We start from the raw sequence: 20,776 nt of genomic DNA on the forward strand, positions 1-20,776 counted from the left end.
CACTCTTTAGTGGATTCCAGTCTATCTTGAAGTCTGGGAAACTTTCTCCATGGATGAGGGTCAAAGTCAGTGCTCCCTGGGGGTCAGGGCACCCCAGAGCAGACACAGAAATATTCCCAGTGCCCTGGGTTTCCACATTTTGTATGCACTCTGTTGTCACACTGCAAAGAACTTGAAATTAAGCTGGAGTTTCCCAGTTCTCAGAGCAATTTTGTGAAGGCAAGTCATTGAAATTGCCATTTTTCCATTCCTTTCTTTGCTGGCCCATATTCCAATATTTGCTCACGTGCTCTCAGCTCAGGGGTGGCTCTGCAGGAGGGGCAGGATGAACCCACTTTGGCTTTGGGCAGCAGCAAGCAGAGCTGCTCTAACCCAGGATTATCCTGGGCACCAGCACAGCAAGTCTGGAGGACACAGCTTTGTCTAACCCATGGCTTTGGCCTGCCAGGACACTGCTGTAAGCTGGGCTGGGACAGTGCCCCTGCCTTTACCTGGGCTGTGGGTGCTGAGGGGTGCCAGCAGCTTTTCCATCTGCTTGAATTTGTGCTGTCCACTTTGACATGGCTTTACTTTGCCAGGCTCTGTGCAGAGCATCCCCTGGGCTCAAGGAAAATAAGGAAGAAATAAGGAAGTTCCAGTTTTGTGCTTTGTCCAGTTCCTGATCATTGCCTAAAACCCTTTTTGCTGTGAAATCAGTGAGAGCACTCAGGCAAGGCCTGGTTTCTATGGCAAATCTTTCCAATTTAATAGCAGGAGGCAATCACCATTTGAGTTACATTTTCTGTAAAGACTCCACAATTCAGATGCTGTATTCAGAACTTGACATGACCTCAGGGATGCTGTATTACCAAATGTTCTGTAAAATGCACCAGACTGAGCACGGAAGCCACAGGCACAGATCAGGCACAAGTGCTGCAGCACATTAGATTCCACTGGAAAAAACAAGTGACCTGATTACTCAGAGCATTTTTCATCCCTGATGCTGAGATTAGGTCAGAGTATGTTGCTAAATCAGGTAAGCAAATTTCAGTTATGGGGTCATGAGGGAATTGCTGGGAGGGCGGGATGAATTTCAGAGAAATTTATTTTGCTGGTTTTGTCCACAGCTACCCTGAGGGTAGATGAGCCTGGGGGTGTATGTAAATTTGTAGGGCTCATCCAGAGGGGTTTTGAAGCACCAGCATCCTCCCAGCTGCTCTCTGATGGGAGTGGGCTGGGCTGGGCTAGCCTGGTGTTTTCCATAACCTCACATAGGAGCCATCCTAGTGTCCATGTGCAGCCCCAACACGGGGACAATTGTCACCTGCTCTGAGTGTGAATCCCTCAGTGAATCCCTCTGTCCAAGGCCCCAGGCACTACCCAAAGTGTTTAAGCCTCTGCATCAGAGCTGCTGGCAGGAGCAGGAGGAGATATCCCTGCTGCCTCCAGCCAGACTTGCTCTGGTCCCTGGGAGAAACATGGATGTTCCTCCAGATGTGGAAGGCTGATCAGCACTATTTCCACTCCTAATCTCCATCCCAGAAACTGAGGAATATCATTTTCCTAAATGATTTCCCCAAAGTCATCACAGCTGCATCTTTCTGCTTTTCTTTATGGTGGCAAGAAGGGGTGTCTCCATGCCTGGAGGGACAGCAAATGTGTGGAGCTCTGTGGTTTGCAAACACCTTTAACTCTTCAGTGCACACAACAAAAGGCCCCTGAGGAAAGGCACAATCCTCTAGTCTAAACAAAGCTTTTAAAAAACTTTGTTACCTTTATGATTACCTTTTGATGTTCCCTTAGTTTCTGAACTGACTGTGCAAGAGATAAGATTAAAAATAAAGGCAAGAATAGTGGATGTATAAAAAGGATCCCAAGTAGTCAGAAATTGTTCCCTGGTTGGTTTTGTGGGCTTCTGGCAGTGCTTGCCTCTGTGAAAACAGCTGAGCCTGGAGGAGCTCAGTGCCAGCAGTCAAGAAATAACACAAATAACAAGCAGTTCCTCTGAGGGTGAATTTACTTCCTCTGCTGAATCACAGCTGGATCCTACTCATCTCTAATGATCACCAATGAGCCTGTGGGCACATTGGTGTGCTCTGCCACCCAGTACAAACAGCCCAGCACACAGCCCTCCTTGTTAAATTTCCTTCTGTCACCGCCCCCTGGGGTCTTCATGGCTGAGCTCATCCATGACTCCCCAGACAGATTAGTGCAGGTCTCAGTGCTGTGCCCTGGGGTTTCTGCTGCTTTCACTTTGATTTCCCCTGTGACTCATCCATTTCATGCCACTAAGAGGGATTCACAGTCTGTCTCTCCCCTCATCACTTTTCCCCCTGCTTCTTACAGCAGTGAATTCCTAGGGAAAAAAAATACCTAGAAAGGCTGAGCTGCTGCCCAAGCACTTTTGGCTGTGGTGATTTGGATGCTTCAGCACTCAGGTAGTGTCCTGCCAGCAGCATGGCCCTGAAACCCATCACTCCACTGCAAACTGGGAGCACAGGAGGGCTGGCCATGCTCTAGGAGGGAGGGCTGGCCTTGTCCTCCCACATTCAGCCCCAGTGAAGCCACTGGAACTCACCCCACTGGTCATGGCAAGCCCAGGGCTTGCAGCAGCAAAGCAACACTGTGCAGTTGGGCATAGATCCCCCAAGACTGCATCTTATTGTGAGTTATTCCTCCTGAAGGACTTGGGATCTTTTTTACTAGCACTTTGTGGCTCTGTAATGCTTTGCAAGCAGATCTAGATGTGCACCCATTTATTATTAATAATCAGAGTCATCATGTGAAAATACAAAAGCATCCAGAGAGCAGAGGCAGCTGTGCTGCTGAGCAAAGCATTCTGCCAGCACTGGGACTGATCTCACCAGCCCTCCAGGCTGCAGCTCTGCAGCTCTGGCCTGCATTCACAAAATGCCACTTTTCTGATGTGCTTTCCAAATTATTCATTTCAGCCTGTACAACAAACTTCCCAAAGAGCAGCATGTGCTGAATATGTCTTTCAAAATAAGTTTTGGTGAGGTGCTCTTTGGGCATCAGTCACAACCCTTACCCTGAGTGCTCACATTTGGGAAGCAGCAGTTCTGAGGGTTGATCTCATTAACAGAAAAGCTTTTCTCAGGATCATTGATGGGATAGCTCTGCTGGCTGCTGAGGTCTCTGCTGGCACCTGCTGGATACAGGAATCAACACCAGCGCTGAAAGAGAGGCGGCAATGGGGTATTTCAAACTCCTGAGCTCTCCCCGTTCTGGTGATTGATGGCAGCTATTACAGCCCATCTGGCTGTCACTTGTAAATACTGCTAATTGGACTGCTAATTGTTCCCAGCTCCTAAGTTATGCACACAGTATTTGCTTTGAACAGAGGCCTCATCCACAGATTAGGAAGGGAGTGGAAAATAACTACTTGAGTGAATCTGATGATTAAATCAGCAGGAAAACTACCACTGCATGCAGTTGGAGGAGTACTTTCTAAAATGCTTGTCGTTCATCAAGACAATGTTTTCCTTCTAAGATATAATGCATTAGTTCAGTCAGTGGCATGTTATCATTGCCAAATAGCAAGGTACTCTTGAACTGAGGGTTTCAATATACTGGAAAGTCAACAAGAGACTAAAGAGCCCAAAGACTCATTTTTAATTTGCCTTTGACTGCAGTTGTCTCCAGTATCCAGGGCTGAACTGGCCTTCAAATCACTTGAACTCCTCTTTCTCCTACGCTGAATATCCTGCACTGAATAATCCTCGTGATTATTGGTTTGCTAAAATATGTCCCAATATCCTTGAGCAAATAAGATTTGTGCAATTTGCTTTGTCCAGGCTCATCTCAAGGGAGGAAAAAGGAAAGAAGCTGGAGGGTTGGAGCCTCAGAGCCCATTTTGTAGTGTCTAAAACATCAGTGTCTTCCTGTCTTCAGAGAAAAAGGGGATCTCTGAGTGGGGTGACACCAGCATGGGCACGTGGGAGATGTGGGGGTGATGTCCCATGGTGGCTTGGCCAGGAGCCACCTGCTGCAATGTTTTCTCACCCAAGAACAAGCAGCTGCAACCACAGAGGGCAGAGTTTTCAGAGCTGGAGTAAAACAGTGGCTCAATCCACTGGTTTCTTGCTCCCAGATGAACACATGGAGCCCCATGGTAAGGTGCAGGGACAGAATTTCTCACCCACTCTGGTGCTGGGTGAGAAGCAGCAACCTGCAGCAGAGCTGGGACACAGCAGCATTTCAAGGACTGTTTTGGTAGGCAGCCTGCAACCTTTGGTTTGGCTTAGTTAAGACCATTTGGGGTTGTTTTTTTAAAATACACTTTTAAAAATGTGGCTGTAGAGACCTATGTACCTGACTTGTTCAACAGTGCTGTGATGTTAGGAGTGGCTGAGGGAGTGTTTAGCCAGGAGAAAAGGAGGTTTGGAAGGAACTTCTCTACAACTATCTGAAGAGAGGTTGTAGCCAGATGGAGTTGGTCTCTTCTCCCAGGTAACAATAACAGGACCAGATGAAAATGCCTCAAGTTGCAGCAGAAGAGGTTTAAATTGGATATTAGGGAAAATACCTTCACAGAAAATGTTGCCAAACACCGGTACAGGCTGCCCAGGGAAGTGGTAAAGTCACAATCCCTGGAGGCATTTAAAAGACATGTAGGTGTGGCACTTAGGGACATGGGTTAGTGGTGGATTTGGCAGTGCTGGGACTTGATGACCTAAGAGGCCTTTTTCAAGTGAAATGATTCCATGATTCTGTGATGATGAGGAGCACTGGCCAGGCACAGCTTTGAAACACAAGCTGCCTCTCTACTGAAGCTGCAGCAGGTCCATGTCAAAAAGGATCAGGTCAAGAATCTCCCCTTGCTACAGCCCACGTTAGCTTTTCACAGAAATGTGCCAATTTGTGATGCCTCCAAGCCCACAGCCAGCTGCCCTCCTTCAATTCCTCACATGCAAGACTAACATGCACCAGCCTGAGCTTGTTAAAAATATGTTGAAACCTGTGTTATAGCAGCTTCACCACCACTTTCCTAGAAAGCTGTGTTATTTCCACTCCCAGTGCAGCTCCTTCAGTCCTGACATCCCCAATCCCTCCCTTGCCATACCTGACTGCCACAGAGGAGCTTCCCTGGCCTGTGCTGCATCAAATCAGTAGAAAAGGAAACCAGCATGAAAAAGAGGGAATCAGTGCCTGAGTCAGCTGGGGTGGTGGGGACAGAAGGGACAGGGAAGGTGGCCAGAGCCAGGCACTGAGAGGAGCAGCACCACCCTTTCCAGGGCTTTCAGCCTTATGCTCTGCATGATCAATTATCCCCCACCAATCTCCTTGTTACCACCACCTGCAGCTACCCAGGCAAGAGTTCAATCCAACCTCATCATTCACAACCACCCCTTTCCATTTACACTTAGCCAGGCATTGCTGTGCCAGGAATTCCTCTCCTGCCCTCCCAACAAGCCACCCGTGCTCACTCACTGTCAAACAGCTCCTGTGCAGAGCTGTGGGCTTTCTGCACAGCTTCTTTCTGAAACACAGCAAGGAAACACTGCAAAACCCACTAGCTGCAGGGCAAATTAGCAGTGCTGAGTAGTCAAGGGTCAGATTTTCCCTCATGGGCTTCAGGAGCATCAGAGAAGAAAGTTACAGTAATGCTTACAGCATGGAAACCAGCTGCATTAAAATTTCACAACAATTAGGTCTCTCTGCTATCATTCATCTGGCAATTTTTTACAGGAGTTCCCATCCCAAGGCTGGCCTGAGAATGATGCCAGACTGAGACACTTTCATTTCCTGCATAAAAGACAATTTATTTCTTCACTTACAAAATAATGATAGAGCGTTCACTTGCGTCACACAAACAGCTGAAAAATCCAGCAAAACCAAAACACTGTATTTTTAAAGCCTGTACAAGGAAAAATACTGTCTCACACTAAACTCTGGCAAAGACAAACAAAGGCCAAATCTTAATTTCAGATTCAAAATACTAATTTAAGGCTTTGGGCCCTTGAAAAAAAAAGATTACACTGATAAATTCGTTCACATTTATGCTGTGCAATTGCATTTCCATGGTGTTATTTTCCTTTTTTTTTTTTCAACAGCAAACAGCTGGTTTTTAAATATTGTATTCCAATGGATTGCTGCCATCAATACAACAATATCTGTTCTGTGCATATACACATTTTCATATGCTGCAGAGCACACAGAGAACACGTGGTACTGCTTTGCCTCTCCTTTCAGACACTTCTCTCACACAGCTCCTCTAATTATGGTAAAACCCTTGGAGATGAGAGACACTCTGGATGAGCTCAAAAAGAAAACATACATCTTGTGCACACCACAGTTTACGCCCACACCCTTTTCAGTCTGTCTGAGGAACTCATGTTTCTCATATTCATAGTATTTTAAGTTGACCGTACCTGCAAAAAAAGAGAAAAGGCTGCTGAAATTCTGACACCTGAGGTATTACCTTCCTTTCCTTCCCTCCCAGTATCATACATCTTCCCTTTCACAATTACTTTTCTTGTTATGCTTCACAGTTTAAATTAAAAAAACCAAAACAACAACACATAAACAGATCACTTTTTCAGCCCATCCTACAGTCTGTGACTTTATGACTGTTGGCACTTCCACATATAACGGATAAAAGCAACATTTTCCTGCCATGATGCTGTTTTTCACAGTGTGGTGTTTTCAGAGTGGCTTCCAGCTGCCAGTGCTCAGCTTTCAGTTGCTTTTTTGGCACTGAACAAACAGCTCCCACAGTCATTCAGTCAGTTTGGAGTGTCAGCCCCGGAGCTTCACAGTGGCACTTTCTGCAGGTCTGGGGCAAACCCTGTCCTGTTCTCGCAGCTCCTGTCTTGGCTGGGCTCGATGGCTGTCACCGATGCATCCATCAGGCCTGCTGAAAAGGAAGGGGCATTTCCCTTCCCTGTGGAGCTCTTGCCGCCCGCAGATGGGGTCGCCAAAGCAGAGCTCATACAGTGGAGAAGAAACACAGTCCCCTCACAGATTCCTGGTAATCCAGCTGCACAGGGCTCCAAGCAGCAGAACTTTGTTCAGGGAGGCACCCGGGGCCAGATGCCTCCATGCCGGCCCCCATCCCTTCAGAGGCTGGTGTCGATGGCGCCTGCTCTGGCCTTCAGGGTGGCCTCAGAGACGGTGTCCGGCTGCCCATCCCGACAGAAGAGCACAGCCGGAGTCTTGCAGGCCCACATGGCCACCTCTGCCCCGCTGGCCGGGCTGGACGAGGACACGGCGCTGCCCGGGGCCCCGCTGTGCCGGTTGATGTAGCGCTCCCGGACCCGCTCAGCCCGGCTCCGCGGCTCCGGCGGGCGGCCCGGCACCGACAGGTAGGCGACCATGTTGTTCCTAGTCCTGTAGCCGCCCTCCCGGCTGCGCCGCAGCAGCACCGAGATGTTTGGGTTACGGGCGGCGTAGATGAGGGGGTTGATGGCGCCGTTGGCCCAGGCCATGCCGCTGGCCACGGCGTCCATGGTGGGCGAGAAGGGCAGGCGGCCGGCGGCGGCGGCCAGCCCCAGGATGCAGTAGGGCCCCCAGCAGCAGATGATGGAGACGATCATGATGAGGACGGTGGTGGCCGTGCGCATCTCCCCGTAGGCGCGCAGCAGGTGCCCGTAGGTGGTGAGCGGCCGCACTCGGCTCTCGGCCAGCCGCACCGCCCGGCAGATGTTGAAGTGGCAGAAGCACATGACGGCGAAGGGCAGCAGGTAGCAGAGCACGATGAGGGCGGCGCCGTAGGGCGGCCCGAGCCGCGAGGAGCCCCAGGGCAGCACGTAGACGCAGCGGTAGGCGCCGGGACGGGCTTCGCGACGCCCCTCGCCCGCCAGCCCGTACCAGGGCCCGGCCAGCGCCAGGGCGGCCAGCCAGACCGCGGCCAGCAGCTGCGCGGCGCGGCGCCGGCCCATCTTGTGCCGCGGCTGGCGGACGATGGCACAGTAGCGGTCGAAGGAGAGCAGGGCCATGGTGAGCGTGGCGGCGATGCCCAGCCCGGCGTGGAGCGCGGCGCTGGCCAGACACAGGCGCTGCCCGAAGAGCCAAGCGCCGGGCGGGCGGCTGAGCAGACTGAGGAAGGCCAGCGGCAGGCAGAGCAGGGCGCCCAGCAGCTCCGACAGGGACAGCGACAGCACGAAGGCGTTGGTGACCGTGCGGAGCTGCCGGTGCCGGGCGATCACCAGCACCACCGCCCCGTTGCCCAGCGCCGAGAGGGCGAAGATGAGCAGCAGCGCGGCCGCTTGCGAGGCCAGCGCCGCCGCCGACCACCCCGCCGCTCCCGCCGCTCCCGCCCCGCCGCTCTCGTTGCCGCCGCCGCCGCCGCCGCGGGAGAGGTTGCCCGGCACGGCCGCCGCCGGCTCCATGCGCAGCCTCATGGCCCGGCCCCGCCGCGGCTGCGGAGGCCCCGCCGCTCCCGGCCCCCCCGGCCGCTGACGTCGCTCGGGCGCCGTTACCCGGGGAACCGGCCCAGCCGGACCCGGCGGCGGCGGAGCGGAGCCCCTAGAGACGAGCGGTGGGGCCGGGGGACCGCAGCCCACAGCGGCACCATCCCCTGGGTCCCCACAGATGTGCTCCCCTGGCAGCCCCGGTCAGCGCCCCTCCCCTGGCAGCCCCGGTGAGCTCCTCTCTCCGCACAGCCCCCAGCCCCTCAGGAAGGACCAGCTGCCCCCAGACTCTCAGCTGGAGGCCAGGACCATCACCCCGGCTCACCAGGCTGCGGCTTGAGGGATCATCAGGTGTAAGATTGAGGGATCAGGCCAGGAACCCCCTCCACATGGGCAGCAGGACTCTTTCATCCCACTCTCATCCATGCTCTAGCTGCCTGCCCCTACCTGAAAATTTTCTTAGGGATGGGGGTAGAGAATAGGTAATGAAGGATGCATGCCAGTTAATGCCTGAAGAACCTCCAAACATCCTGTGCTGGGCTTTGTGACTTGCTGTCCCAGCTCTTTCCAAGGAGCCAGGCTGGGGGCCTGATCAGGAGATGCCCAGAAGATGAAAACACATGGAAGAATTTTCATCATCATGGGAGAGTGTGCTCCTGCAAGCACGGAGGATATGTGTGTCACTTCTTGTTCTCCTGGACCAGAGGCTGTATGGGACTTACAAGGGAGTTACAGGAAAGCTGGGAGCAGGAGCCCCAGACACCATCCTAAAAAACCTCTATTGGCAGCACAGCAGTTGCATAAATCAGGGGATTTTTGTTTCCTCCTGCTACAAAGTTATTTTCAAGCTGACAGAAGAAATTCCTCCCAGGCTTTTCTGTGCCAACCTTATCTAAGTTCACCAGTATGCATCCTTCTGCTGCACAAGCTTCCATGAGATGATTATTCTCATTTTCATGTCTTGTTTTTAACAAGTGCCAGTTCCTCCCATGAGTGTCTTCATTTAACAAGCACCATTTTATCCAGAGACACAGTGGAAGTGACAGACTGCCAGAGGTCTGAAGGTCTGCTCCTGCCACTGCAAATGCTTGGTTTTTCCCTGGGGGAACTCTGGCAAAGCAAGCACTGACTGCACTCTGCTGCACAAGCTGCCCCTGGACTGGGACAAAAATCAGTAAATAATTAGCAGTCAAAGGTCGTAATGGCTCAGACTTTCAAACACAGCTGCTCCTGTTGAAAGTTAACCACAGGGTATTTGCAGCCAGTGGTCCAAGATAAGCAAGAGAGGAAGGCTTAGGGAAGCAGCACAGCATGGACACTCAGCAGGAATAAAGGAAATTCTCATCAAATACCTGCATCCAGCCCCAGGATGCAGGAGAGCCCTGGTGGGGTGAAATGAGTGAGGAAGGGGTTGTCTGGACAGGCTGAGCAGGGAAGCTGGGGCATGAGACAGAGCAGCACAGCAGGCTGAGCAGGAGACAACAAGAGCTAGCAATTCAAACCCAGAATCATGACATGCTCAGCAGAATCCTACAAATTGAGCTCTGGGAGTGAAAACAAGGAAAATGGCAGAGTTTTCAGCTGGCATTTAATAGAAATCTAATTTTGAAATTCATAATTTGCAGACACAGAGAAGGCACGTAAATCTGAAGGCAGCTCTCCAAGATCAGCTCAGTTTTCTGTGAATTATGGGGAAGAAAAAGAAGAAGAAAAATACTACAGCATCTCAGAACAGCTTGTATGTGCTAATCACAGTGCACCCAATATGCTAATCACAACAGGGCAACAAGCCTGTTATCCTGAAATGTGACAAATGCTGTCACACCCTAAGGCTGTTCCTGTTGCAATGTGTGGAGAAGCAAAACAGAAATTCATGGGCAGGAGAAGCCCAGCACCATCAGTGAGGCTCTGCCACCACCCGTGGCTCAGGTCACTTGAGGAAGAAGCCGTGTTTCAGTGGGTCCTCCTCTTCCACAGTGAAGGTGGCTGTGCCAGTGTAAAAGGCTTCTCCTGAGACTTCCACAATGACAGCGTTGTAGTTCCCAAACTTGGCCTCCTGCAGAGGGATCAGGATGAGCACAGAGGCAACAGAAGGTTCTCCACTCTCCCAACCCCACAGAATTCCAGTGCTACCTGACATTTATGCAGACACCCCTGCCCTGGTGCATCCCAAAGCAGCCACACAACACAACAAGGCCCTAAAATCCTTTAAGTGCCAGGTTTGTGGGAGGGCAAGACCCACAGGCACCTCCCTCCTTCCCTACACTCTTCCCTAGGCACAGAAAGGTTTTTCTGCTTCCCCACTGAGCACATTTCCAGCAGCCCTTGAGAGAGGAGGAAAGTCCAGCACCAGCCACTTGCCTTCACTGCCTTCCCAGTGAACAAGGAGCCCGTGGTGCTGCTCTGGAAGGTTCTGCTCTGGTCCAGCTGGATGAGTCCCTTATGGTACTGCAGGGCAATGCGAGCTGTCACCCCCGAACCTGTTGGACTTCGGTCAACCTACAGCAGAAGGGATGAACCAGTTCTAGATTTTGGGGTTTAATACAAAGTGAGATTGCTCCCCTCAGTTCTCTCTGCCACCTTTACACTGCACTCAGGGGAAACCCCCACCCAGTCCAGGGTTTTGTAGAGAATCCAGATACATCACAAATGAGAAGGAAGAAAGAAGGTTTGGGGTACTTCTGGACTGTGGTGGGCTTTGGGACAGTTAGGGATGGATGATCTAATAAACTGAGGCTATTTAGGAGCAGTTGAAATCTTCCCAGCATCATCTCAAAAGGACTCAGAAGGGCTGAGGTCACCTGCTCCATTCTCACACCTCAAGGCAAGATTGGTTCTCCTTACACTGAGGGGGCTCCTGGCCAGCCTGTTTTTTAAAATCTCCAAAACCACAGTGTTGGCCAGCTTCTGAGGTGACCTGCCCCAGTGCTCCACACTCCTCAGTGCTGGCAAGTCCAACCAAAACTTCCCCTGCCATTTATGTGATACCTTATGCACTGCAGAAAAGGACAGAATTTTAACACCCCATTTCTTTCCTGTTGTTAATCCCCAGCAGATGTTCCCTGGATTAGGACTTTAGGGACATGTACTATGCTGGGATCCTGTCTCAGCTCCTGAACTCCTGGAAAATTTCAATCAACAAGTTTTGGGTATGAAGCTTTTTAAAATGCCACCATCTAAGTTGTGCAGAAGTATTTCTTCTATTAGGAACAAAACTAGAATGTGTGCATCGACACTCAGCTCTCCAGGGACATTGCAGCAGCACAAGCAATCACTGCCCAAACTAAGAACCAAAACAGTCTATGTTCTTTGCAGTGGATCTAAGGGACAAAGGGACAATTGTGGTGTCTCTTGTGCCTGAGAAGAGCTCATTTCTGTACCTGTTCATCTGCAAACACACAGATGTTGGTGGTGGGCTCCTCACTAAAGGTATCTTTCCCATCTGTCAGTATGGTGCCGTAGAGGAAAGCCAGGTCTTCACTCTCAGGGTGATGAAGCTTGAACTGGAAACAGCACAGAGAGGGTCACAAATACACACAACAGCAGCAATGCATGCAGTACAGCTTCTGTGGGAGACCAGAGGAATGGGACAAAGCCACATGGCTGCGTTTCCACCTCTGCTTCACAAGTAACAGAGAGAGGCAGGAAGGCTCCTTCTCCCATCCTTGTAAGGACTCTGAAATTCAGCATGGGGCTGGAAGGATGGGACTCTCCCACTATCCTGAGTTCCAAAGGGAACATGCTGGGATACCACAGTGCTCATCCATACCTGTTTCTTCACTGCTTCTGTCACTGCACTCGCTGCACTGACAAGGTCTCTGGTCTTTGAAGAGCGCACATCAAGGCCCAGCTGCTCGGCGCTGAGGAAGGCGTAGAAAGTGCCACCATAGCCGATGTCAACCACCACCTTCCCATGGCCAGGGACATCAATGGCCAAGTCTGAGCAGAGAAAGGGAGGAAGGTGAGGAGGCAAAACTGCCGAGCCATGGGCTTGCATAAAGTGAAGGAACACAGCCACATGCGAGGGCAGTGGATGGGGATGACAACTTGAGTACTCCTGTGGCATCTTACAGCATCCCCGATGACCACTGAAGAACAGTGGGACTAGGGAGACAATTGCCAGACGCTCCTCAACCAGGCCACAAGCCCCCAACACCGGCACGGCCACCACCAACCCTCCCCGAACACCCAGCGGTCCCCACCGGTGGCGGCAGCGAAGGCGGGCACGCTGTGGAAGCGCACGGGGTTCCCACTGCGGCGGCCGTCCCAGGGCACGAAGGCGGTGACGGGCCCGCAGGGGCAGCGCAGGCGGACGGCGGTCTCGGGGCAGGTGGGCGCCGCTACCAGCCCGTAGTCGAGGGCGAAGCGGCCGAGGGCCATGACGGCGTGGCCGCACATGGCGCTGTAGCCGGCGCAGTGCAGGAACAGCGCCGCCAGGTGCGCGCCCTCCGCGGCCGCCCCGCCGCGCACCACCACGGCCCCGTACATGCCGGCGTGGCCGCGCGGCTCGTGCATCAGCGCCCGCCGCACGTGGTCGTGCCTGGCCGCCACCTCCCGCCGCAGCGACAGCAGCGACAGCCCCGCCGCCGCCGCCCGCTCCGCCGCCTCCAGCCGCGGGATGATGCGCAGCGGCTCGCCGCCCGTGTGCATCTCCACCGTCTGCAGCACAACGCCCGAGGGCGAGTGCGGCGGCAGCGCCCGTCCCGCTCCGCCACTGTCACTGTCGCTGTCACCGCCGCCCCGTGCCGCCATCGCGCCGCCGCACCCCGAGAGACCACGCCCACAAAGTGAGACCACGCCCATTCGGGGCTTCCCTTGACAGAGGCCACGCCCACCTACCAACACACCCGTTGAAGTCCCGCCTCATGGCCACGCCCATTCGATGACCACGCCCTGACCGGGGCCACGCCCCTTGGAGTCCCCGCCCCTTCGCGTTCCCGGCCCGCATTCCCGGGCGGAGCCGACCCGCGGCGGAAGCGGAAGTGCCGCGGCGGAAGTACCGGGGCCGCGGTTGCTGGGTTACCGCGATGTTCCGCGCCGGTAGGACGGGCCGGGATGGGGCACCGGGACGGGGCTGGAGATGCGGGTGGGGCCTGGATGGGGTTGAGGGTGTTGCCAGCGCTGGAGCGGGCCGGGACTGGCGTTCGGTGCCTCTCCCGGTAACGCGGCCCGCGCTCTGCCCGCAGCTGTGGACATCCAGCCCGCCTGCCTCGGGCTGTACTGCGGCAGGACCGTGCTGTCGGTGAACGGCTCCGTGGAGACCTACGGGGACTGCGGGGTGAGTGCGAGGCTGGGCCCGGTGCGGGATGGCTCAGGCCGGGCCCTGCAGGTCGGTACCGGGGGCTGCTGGGGCGAGAACGGCCCCAGACCGAAACAGGAGCTGCACCGGGACACGAGGTGCTGGGGGCTCGATGCTGTACCGGGCCTGGAAAATCTGACACAGAACGGGATGGTGCGGGGAGCTGTGCCGAAATGAGTCCCTGTGCACGCCGGTTTTACCGGAGTGCTGAGGGAGAGCCAGAGCCGGGAAGGGCGGGATGAAACTGGAAAGCTGTGGTTGTGAGCAGCCTGCTGAGGGAGCTGAGGTGAGAGGGAGTGGTGTGAGAGCAGGAGAGGAAAATGGTGGCTTGCATGAAGGCTTTTAATCATGCTTCACCCTTGTTTATATTAAATAAGAAGAGCCACAGAGAGCACGTGTAAGCTGAGAAATTACTGGGGTTATTGTTTCATCTCTTTAAAAATCTGATCTGTGTCTTTCCCCAAGCTGTTTTTCCATTAACTGCAGTGATTTGCTGTTGGTGGTGGCATTGTGAGTCCAAGCTCTGCCTTCTGCAGGTGTGTCCTAGAGGCCAAAGAACCGATGACAACAAAATCTGCAGGGAGTGTTTGGGATCTCCAGACCGCTATGACTGGCTGTACCTCGGCTTCATGGCCATGCTGCCCCTGGTCTTACACTGGTTCTTTATTGAGTGGTATTCTGGAAAAAAGAGGTTTGTGTACCCTTTCTCTAGATGAGTTTAAAATTGGAAATCTTTTATCCACGAACGATCAATCTGAGATGCTGAACTGAACTGTCCAGCAGTTTTCATAATCCTAGACTGGTTTGGATTGGGTGGGATCCTTAAAGATCATCCAGTTCCAGTTCTCTCTCATGGGCAGGGACACTTCCCAGCAGACCAGGTTGCTCAGAGCCCCATCCACCCTTGTTGTTGACTGAGCTGATATGGTTGCACAGAAGTTTAGAGCAGCTGTAGGAAGGTTTATTTACAAATTTAAGTGTCCTGCAGGGCACCCTGTCCAGTCACTGCCCTCAGGGCATGGTCTGTACCTCTCTAATGTGCCAGTGCACAGTCCAGATGGCAGTCTGGGCTGGATTTGGTTTCCCAGCAAACAGAAGAGCAGGTTGTATCATCCCCTCTCTCCTGGGTCAGTATCAGCAGGGCTGCACAGGTGCAATGAGAGGATGGGTTTGAGTTTTCTCTTTAGGAATATGTATTCTGGGTTTGGGTCTTGATAGCAGAACTGCTGTGGCCTTTACATCAGAGAAGTTCTGTAAAAAAGAGGTTTAAACCCACAGCTGCCTGTGGCCATTAGGTGTTAGACTGGAGTTTTTTGAGGAGTGATGGCTCTGGAGTGTACTGAGCTGTCCATGGCAGGGGGTTGGAACTGGATTGTCTTTAAAGTCCCTTCTAAGCCAAATCATTCTGTGATTCTATGAGCACTGAACAGATAGGGGACTGGGAATGTTTAATATATGAATATTTCCCATCTTCAATGAGGACCTGCAGCTTTGGCAGTTCTGCTTATATCACAAGCAGCAATGTCACCCCTTCTGAGACGTGTGGTGCATCACCCTCTTTCCTTTTACACACTAAACCACCTGAGACTGTCAAAGAGCTTTCACACTGAGCAGGTTTTAACTCTGCAGAAGGTTCTGTGAGATTCCAGGGCTGTTGGGATTTGCAGGAGCTGGCAGCATGGTGTGGGAACCCAGGAAATTCTTCTGGCTGCCCTGGAGGACTTGAGACCCTGTCAGGGGGCTTGGAGACCTTGGCTCAGAGCCCAGGACCCCTGTGCCTTTGATCTTGACCCATGGAAAAAACAATTCCCAACCTTTATATGAAGAATTACAAGTCAAGAGATGTCATTATAGAGCGTGACACAGCACAAAGTACCACGGCTCCATCAGAAGGGTGCAAGAGAGGTTTATTATAGCAACATCTTGCTTTTATACTCTTTCAAGATATTTACATTCACTCAACATACACATTCACTGCCCATTGGTTATAGGAAAGAAACAAAGTTCTCAGTAGGTGATCAGGGAGCCACATCACTCTGTGAGCCAGCTAGAGTCCATATCTCTTAACTTTCTCTCCTTCATCACGTCTCCATGGTGACAACCTCGGTGTCTTCTTCAGGAGAGATATGGGGCTTTCCTTATCATCAGGAAGCCTTTGCTGGCTCACAAGAACAGCACAGAATGTCTTTCCTACAAAGAGAGTTTAAGTAGAATAATAGTTAGTTTGTCACAGGGTGAAAAATAGATTTTTGAGTTTTTTTAGAATGGGGGTTCAGGGAGCAAAGATGGAGGAATCTGGGTGTGTCCAGCCTTTCTCCTTCTTGGCCTCCATCTTCTGAGTGATGTTGGCATTTTTAGATTGGGTTAGAGTAGAAGCTCACTGTCTAACATAGGTGATAGGTATTGGGGAGTTACTGTAAATAATGTACACGTAGTTTTTGGTATAAAAGGATAACACCGCCCCAAGGATGGGCAGTGTGCCTCAACCCAACCTGCCAGACAGACCTCAGTGGGTCGGAGAAAGAATTTCATAGATAAGAAATAATAACCTTGAGAACAAGAATAGGAGAATCCTGACTCCTTCTTCCACTGCTGGGCTGGGAAAAGAGACTTTGTAACGCATCTCGGGGTGGCTCTGTAGAGACTTTGTAACGCATCTCGGGGTGGCTCTGTAGAGACTTTGTAATGCATCTCGGGGTGGCTGTGGCCAGCAGAGGTTCCGAGAGCCCGGCAGTGACAGTGAGACAGAGTAGAAATTTTCCAGAGTAGAAATCCATTTTGAGTTAGGTGAAATGTACATCTTCAAGTCTGTAGTTTGAAAACATAGCTGTTTAGTCTGACTGCCTGTTCTCGTAAAAAGCCTAGGCTCAGAGAAACTGCTTCAGTGAAGGACAGAGGTAAGGGAGGGGGAGACAGAGGGAGACAGAGAGAGACAGACACTGCTGTGAGAGCAGGTGAACCTGACCTAGGAATTCTTTCTGATAAAGGAGAATTAGTGGCAAAGGTCATGGGAAATTTGTAAAAGTGAATATGTATGAACCTATTGTGAAATTGCATGCATATGGATTTGAGAGGGGGATAAAAAGGGACCTGGATTTCCCAGAGATACACATTTCTTTTAAGGAGAGTAATCTCCCCATGCATGCAGCGCTGTAATAAACATACCAGCTTTACAACTTTCACAGAAGTTGTGAAGTTTTGTTTATCTCTGCTAAACAACAGTGCTGTTGTCCCGCAGCTCCAGCGCGCTGCTGCAGCACCTGACAGCGCTGCTGGAGTGCAGCGTGGCAGCCCTGGTGACGCTGCTGCTCAGCGACCCCGTGGGCTCCCTGCACATCCGCTCCTGCCCCGTCAAGAAGCTCTCGGACTGGTACACCATGCTCTACAACCCCAGCCCCGACTACATCACCACCGTGCACTGCACCCACGAGGCCGTGTACCCCCTGTGAGTGTGCACCCCTGGGTGTGCCCCCTGTGAGTGTGCACCCCTGTCAGTGTGTACCCTCTGTGAGTGTGCACCCCTGGGTGTGCCCCCTGTCAGTGTGCACTCCCTGTGTGTGCCCCCTGTCAGTGTGCACCCCTGGGTGTGCCCCTGTGTGTGCCCCCTGTGAGTGTGCACCCCCTGTGTGTGCCCCCTGTGAGTGTGCACTCCCTGTGTGTGCCCCCTGTCAGTGTGCACCCCTGGGTGTGCCCCTGTGTGTGCCCCCTGTGAGTGTGCACTCCCTGGGTGTGCCCCCTGTGAGTGTGCACCCCTGGGTGTGCCTCCTGTCAGTGTGCACCCCTGGGTGTGCCCCCTGTGAGTGTGCACCCCTGTGTGTGCCCCCTGTCAGTGTGCACCCCTGTGTGTGCCCCTGTCAGTGTGCACCCCTGTGTGTGCCCCCTGTCAGTGTGCACCCCTGTGTGCACCCCTGTGAGTGTGCACCCCTGTGTGCACCCCCTGTGAGTGTGCACCCCTGTGTGTGCCCCCTGTGAGTGTGCACCCCTGTGTGCACCCCCTGTGAGTGTGCACCCCTGTGTGTGCCCCCTGTGAGTGTGCACCCCTGTGTGTGCCCCCTGTGAGTGTGCAACCCCTGGGTGTGCCCCCTGTGAGTGTGCACCCCTGGGTGTGCCCCCTGTGAGTGTGCACCCCTGGGTGTGCCCCCTGTGAGTGTGCAACCCCTGGGTGTGCCCCCTGTGAGTGTGCACCCCTGGGTGTGACCCCTGTCAGTGTGCACCCCTGGGTGTGCCCCCTGTGAGTGTGCACCCCTGTGAGTGCCCCCCTGTGTGTGCCCCCTCTGTGAGTGTGCACCCCCTGTGTTTACCCTCTGTCAGTGTGTACCCCCCTGTCAGTGTGTGCCCCCCTACCTCTCCTGCCAAAAGTGTTCAGGTCAATGGCAATCAATCCCCTGAATCTTTCATGCATTGAGCTGTTTTACATGGATGTAGCAATGTTTAATGACTTTCTGAGTAATCAAAGGGAGTGACATAGCCCAGTTTCACACAATCAATTTAGTTGGAAAAGACCTCTTGGATCGTTGAGTCCAACCTATGGCCCAGCACCACCACGGCACTGAGTGCCAATTCCAATCTTTCCTGAAACATCTCTAGGGATGGTGACTCCATCACCTCCCTGGACAGCCCATTCCAGTGTCTGATCACCCTTTTTGTGAAGAAATTCCTCCTGATGTCCAATCTGAACCTCCCCATGTGCAGCTTGAGACCGTGTCCTCTCAGCCTATCACTATGTAGCTTAAAACTTCTTTTTTTCTCTTTGTTTTCCTTTCCTTGGAAAGGAAACATCTTGACTGTTTCCCTTAAGGAAAATTGGGCCCATCATTCTGTTTTTAAACCTTTTACCCATAAAGTCTTTAGAGTTCACTGACTAACCCCAAATTCCTTGGTTGTGACCTGAGTCTGTGAGAAAACTGCACATTTTAAGGAATTTTTCTTTTTCTTCAGGTACACCATTGTGTTTATCTATTATGCCTTCTGTCTCGTGCTGATGATGCTGCTGAGGCCTCTCCTGGTTAAGAAGATTGCCTGTGGTTTGGGGAGATCTGACAGATTTAAAAGCATTTATGCAGCACTCTACTTCTTCCCCATCCTCACCGTGCTGCAGGCTGTGGGAGGAGGCCTCCTCTGTGAGTTCTCTCCTAAAAACACTCCTGAACACACCTGTCAGTGCTCACTAAGAAAGGACTTAAAGGACAGAAGGAGGGGACACTTTTTGCTTTGGGAATAAGGATATTGTTTATAGTTATTTTGAGGAGTTTCACCTAAAAAGGTTGCTTGGTAGGAGCTCTATCCTCAGCAGGCTTCTGACCAACACTGCTTTGCCTCAGCCAGTGCTGCTAGAGACTGTCCCTTTCCCAAAAAAGGAGAGAGGGTGTGAGAGAGGAAAGTACTTTAGAGTGAGCTGGTTCCACTTTTTGCTAAGGCAGAGTTTGTCTGATTTCAGAGATGGATTTCAGTGTAAATTTGGGGAGATTGCTGGAAGCCAAACCAAAAATAGCCATTCTTGTCACATTTGGAGAGGTGCCACAAAATCCCCACTCAGCCTGACTACTTTTCTCATTATAATTTTTCAATTTGTGGTATAAGCATTGAGTAACTCCACTGAGAAATAGCAGGAAACCTCAGAGGGAAGAGCTGTGCAGGTTGTGCTTTGCTGACCCTCACATGCTAAGAGGCAGCTAGAGCAGCTCAGTTTGCTTCACACCTGTGGAAAAACTCTCTGCTGAAGGATAAGCTGTGCCATTTTTTTGCCTGCTAACATATTGCATGTTTGCCTTTAGATTATGCCTTCCCATACATCATCCTGGTGCTCTCTTTGGTTACACTGGCTGTGTACATGTCTGCTTCTGAAGTGGAGGTGGGTAAACATGTTTCCTGTGTTAAAAGAGTAAAAAAGACTTGAATGAGCAGAGACCACTTTGTCTCTTGCCTTTTCTCAGTGGTGTATTTTACATTTAACCCTTTTCCTTTATCCCTTCCCCTCTTGGCTGGAGGAATCTCATGTGAGAATTCCCTCTGATGGTGCACTGAGAAGCTGGGTGTGTGCTGGAAGGGCTCAAACCCAGGAGCTCTACCTGTCACACCTCTTAAATGTCATATGCTGGCTAACAGGCTGAATGCTAACAGGAAATTGTCTTTATTTTGCAAGTTTTTCAAGGATCTGCTCGTGAGGAAGAAAAGGCTTGTTGTCCTCTTCAGCCACTGGTTACTCCATGCCTATGGAATCATCTCCATTTCCAAACTGGATAAGCTTGAGCAGGACCTGCCTTTACTTGCCCTGGTACCTGCCCCTGCCCTCTTCTACCTGATGACAGCAAAGTACACAGAGCCCTCACGGATCCTCTCCGAGGGTGGGAATGGACACTGAAAGGAGCCTGTGCCAACAACTCTGTCCCAGGGATCTGGATGAAGCAATTTCAGTGCTTGTCATGCTTTGGAAACTTCTGTTTTCAAAAAGAACTTGTTTGTGTGCCAGACTTCTGGTGAAACACCTCTGGGTGTATAATATTAAAAAGCTGCACTTTGTATTCTTACTAAGTATCTGGTATAGATGGAAAGCAATGTCTTTTTATCTGTTTATCACTGTGAATCTGTGTAAAAAGCTTGTGACACATCCTAGTACAATGGTTTGCTTGTGTATTGTTCATTTCCTAGCACGGTATTTGAATAAAACAATAGAGCCTGGTTTTCAGTAGACTTTAATAAAAAAAAAAAATAGAGCTTGAATATACCAGAGAACTTCATTTTCATCACATACTCTAGCTTCTGTCCCTCACCAGTGGAAACAGACTGTTTTCTTCCTTCCATCAAAAGATAAAACGTGCATGATTCCTCATGATGTTTGAGTCTGACTGCTGGAGAAGAAATGCACTGTAAAAGAAGAAGAAATGCACTGTAAAACTCTCTGTAAGGTAGAGTTTGTGTGCTTCATATATGGAGACCTTCCTGGAGATAGATCAGATTAAAGATTTTCTTTTTTTGGGAGTTGGGTTAGTATTGGTCACCAAAACTTGATGCTGTAGAGGGTCTAGAGGAAGATGCAGAGCAGTGCTGAAGGGCCAAAAACAGACCCAAAACTAAGATCCTCTCAAATTAACCTCTTTCACTGTATGGATCACTGGCTGTAACAGTG

General features: G+C 51.7%; 3 protein-coding genes across 4 annotated transcripts; 1 reads left to right on the forward strand and 2 right to left on the reverse strand.

The window, feature by feature from the left end:
* Positions 1–5,736: 5,736 nt before the first annotated feature.
* GPR135 (G protein-coupled receptor 135) lies at positions 5,737–8,421 on the reverse strand. Its single transcript, XM_071426206.1, has one exon. It carries the CDS (start codon positions 8,340–8,342, stop codon positions 7,059–7,061), a length of 1,284 nt encoding a protein of 427 aa, XP_071282307.1. The 5' UTR covers positions 8,343–8,421; the 3' UTR covers positions 5,737–7,058.
* Positions 8,422–9,925: 1,504 nt separating this feature from the next.
* On the reverse strand, positions 9,926–13,325 carry L3HYPDH (trans-L-3-hydroxyproline dehydratase). Of its 2 annotated transcripts, none has more exons than XM_071426209.1 (5): positions 13,191–13,325; positions 12,121–12,290; positions 11,732–11,854; positions 10,713–10,850; positions 9,926–10,407 (listed from the first exon to the last, which is right to left on the reverse strand). In XM_071426209.1, exons 1-5 carry the CDS (start codon positions 13,297–13,299, stop codon positions 10,282–10,284), a joined length of 666 nt encoding a protein of 221 aa, XP_071282310.1. In that variant the 5' UTR covers positions 13,300–13,325; the 3' UTR covers positions 9,926–10,281. The 2 variants fall into 2 exon arrangements, with proteins under 2 accessions (XP_071282310.1, XP_071282308.1); XM_071426207.1 differs by lacking the exon at positions 13,191–13,325 and adding an exon at positions 12,554–13,121.
* Positions 13,247–20,370, forward strand: JKAMP (JNK1/MAPK8 associated membrane protein). The gene is made up of 7 exons (XM_071426210.1): positions 13,247–13,391; positions 13,538–13,629; positions 14,187–14,341; positions 16,889–17,095; positions 18,589–18,770; positions 19,425–19,501; positions 19,793–20,370. The coding sequence occupies exons 1-7, from the start codon at positions 13,379–13,381 to the stop codon at positions 20,009–20,011; spliced, it is 945 nt and encodes a 314-aa protein (XP_071282311.1). The 5' UTR covers positions 13,247–13,378; the 3' UTR covers positions 20,012–20,370.
* Positions 20,371–20,776: the final 406 nt, after the last annotated feature.

Source organism: Agelaius tricolor, unplaced genomic scaffold (assembly GCF_023055355.1).
Source record: "Agelaius tricolor isolate 1412-34295 unplaced genomic scaffold, bAgeTri1.0.p SCAF_5, whole genome shotgun sequence".
Taxonomy (NCBI): Eukaryota; Metazoa; Chordata; class Aves; order Passeriformes; family Icteridae; genus Agelaius; species Agelaius tricolor.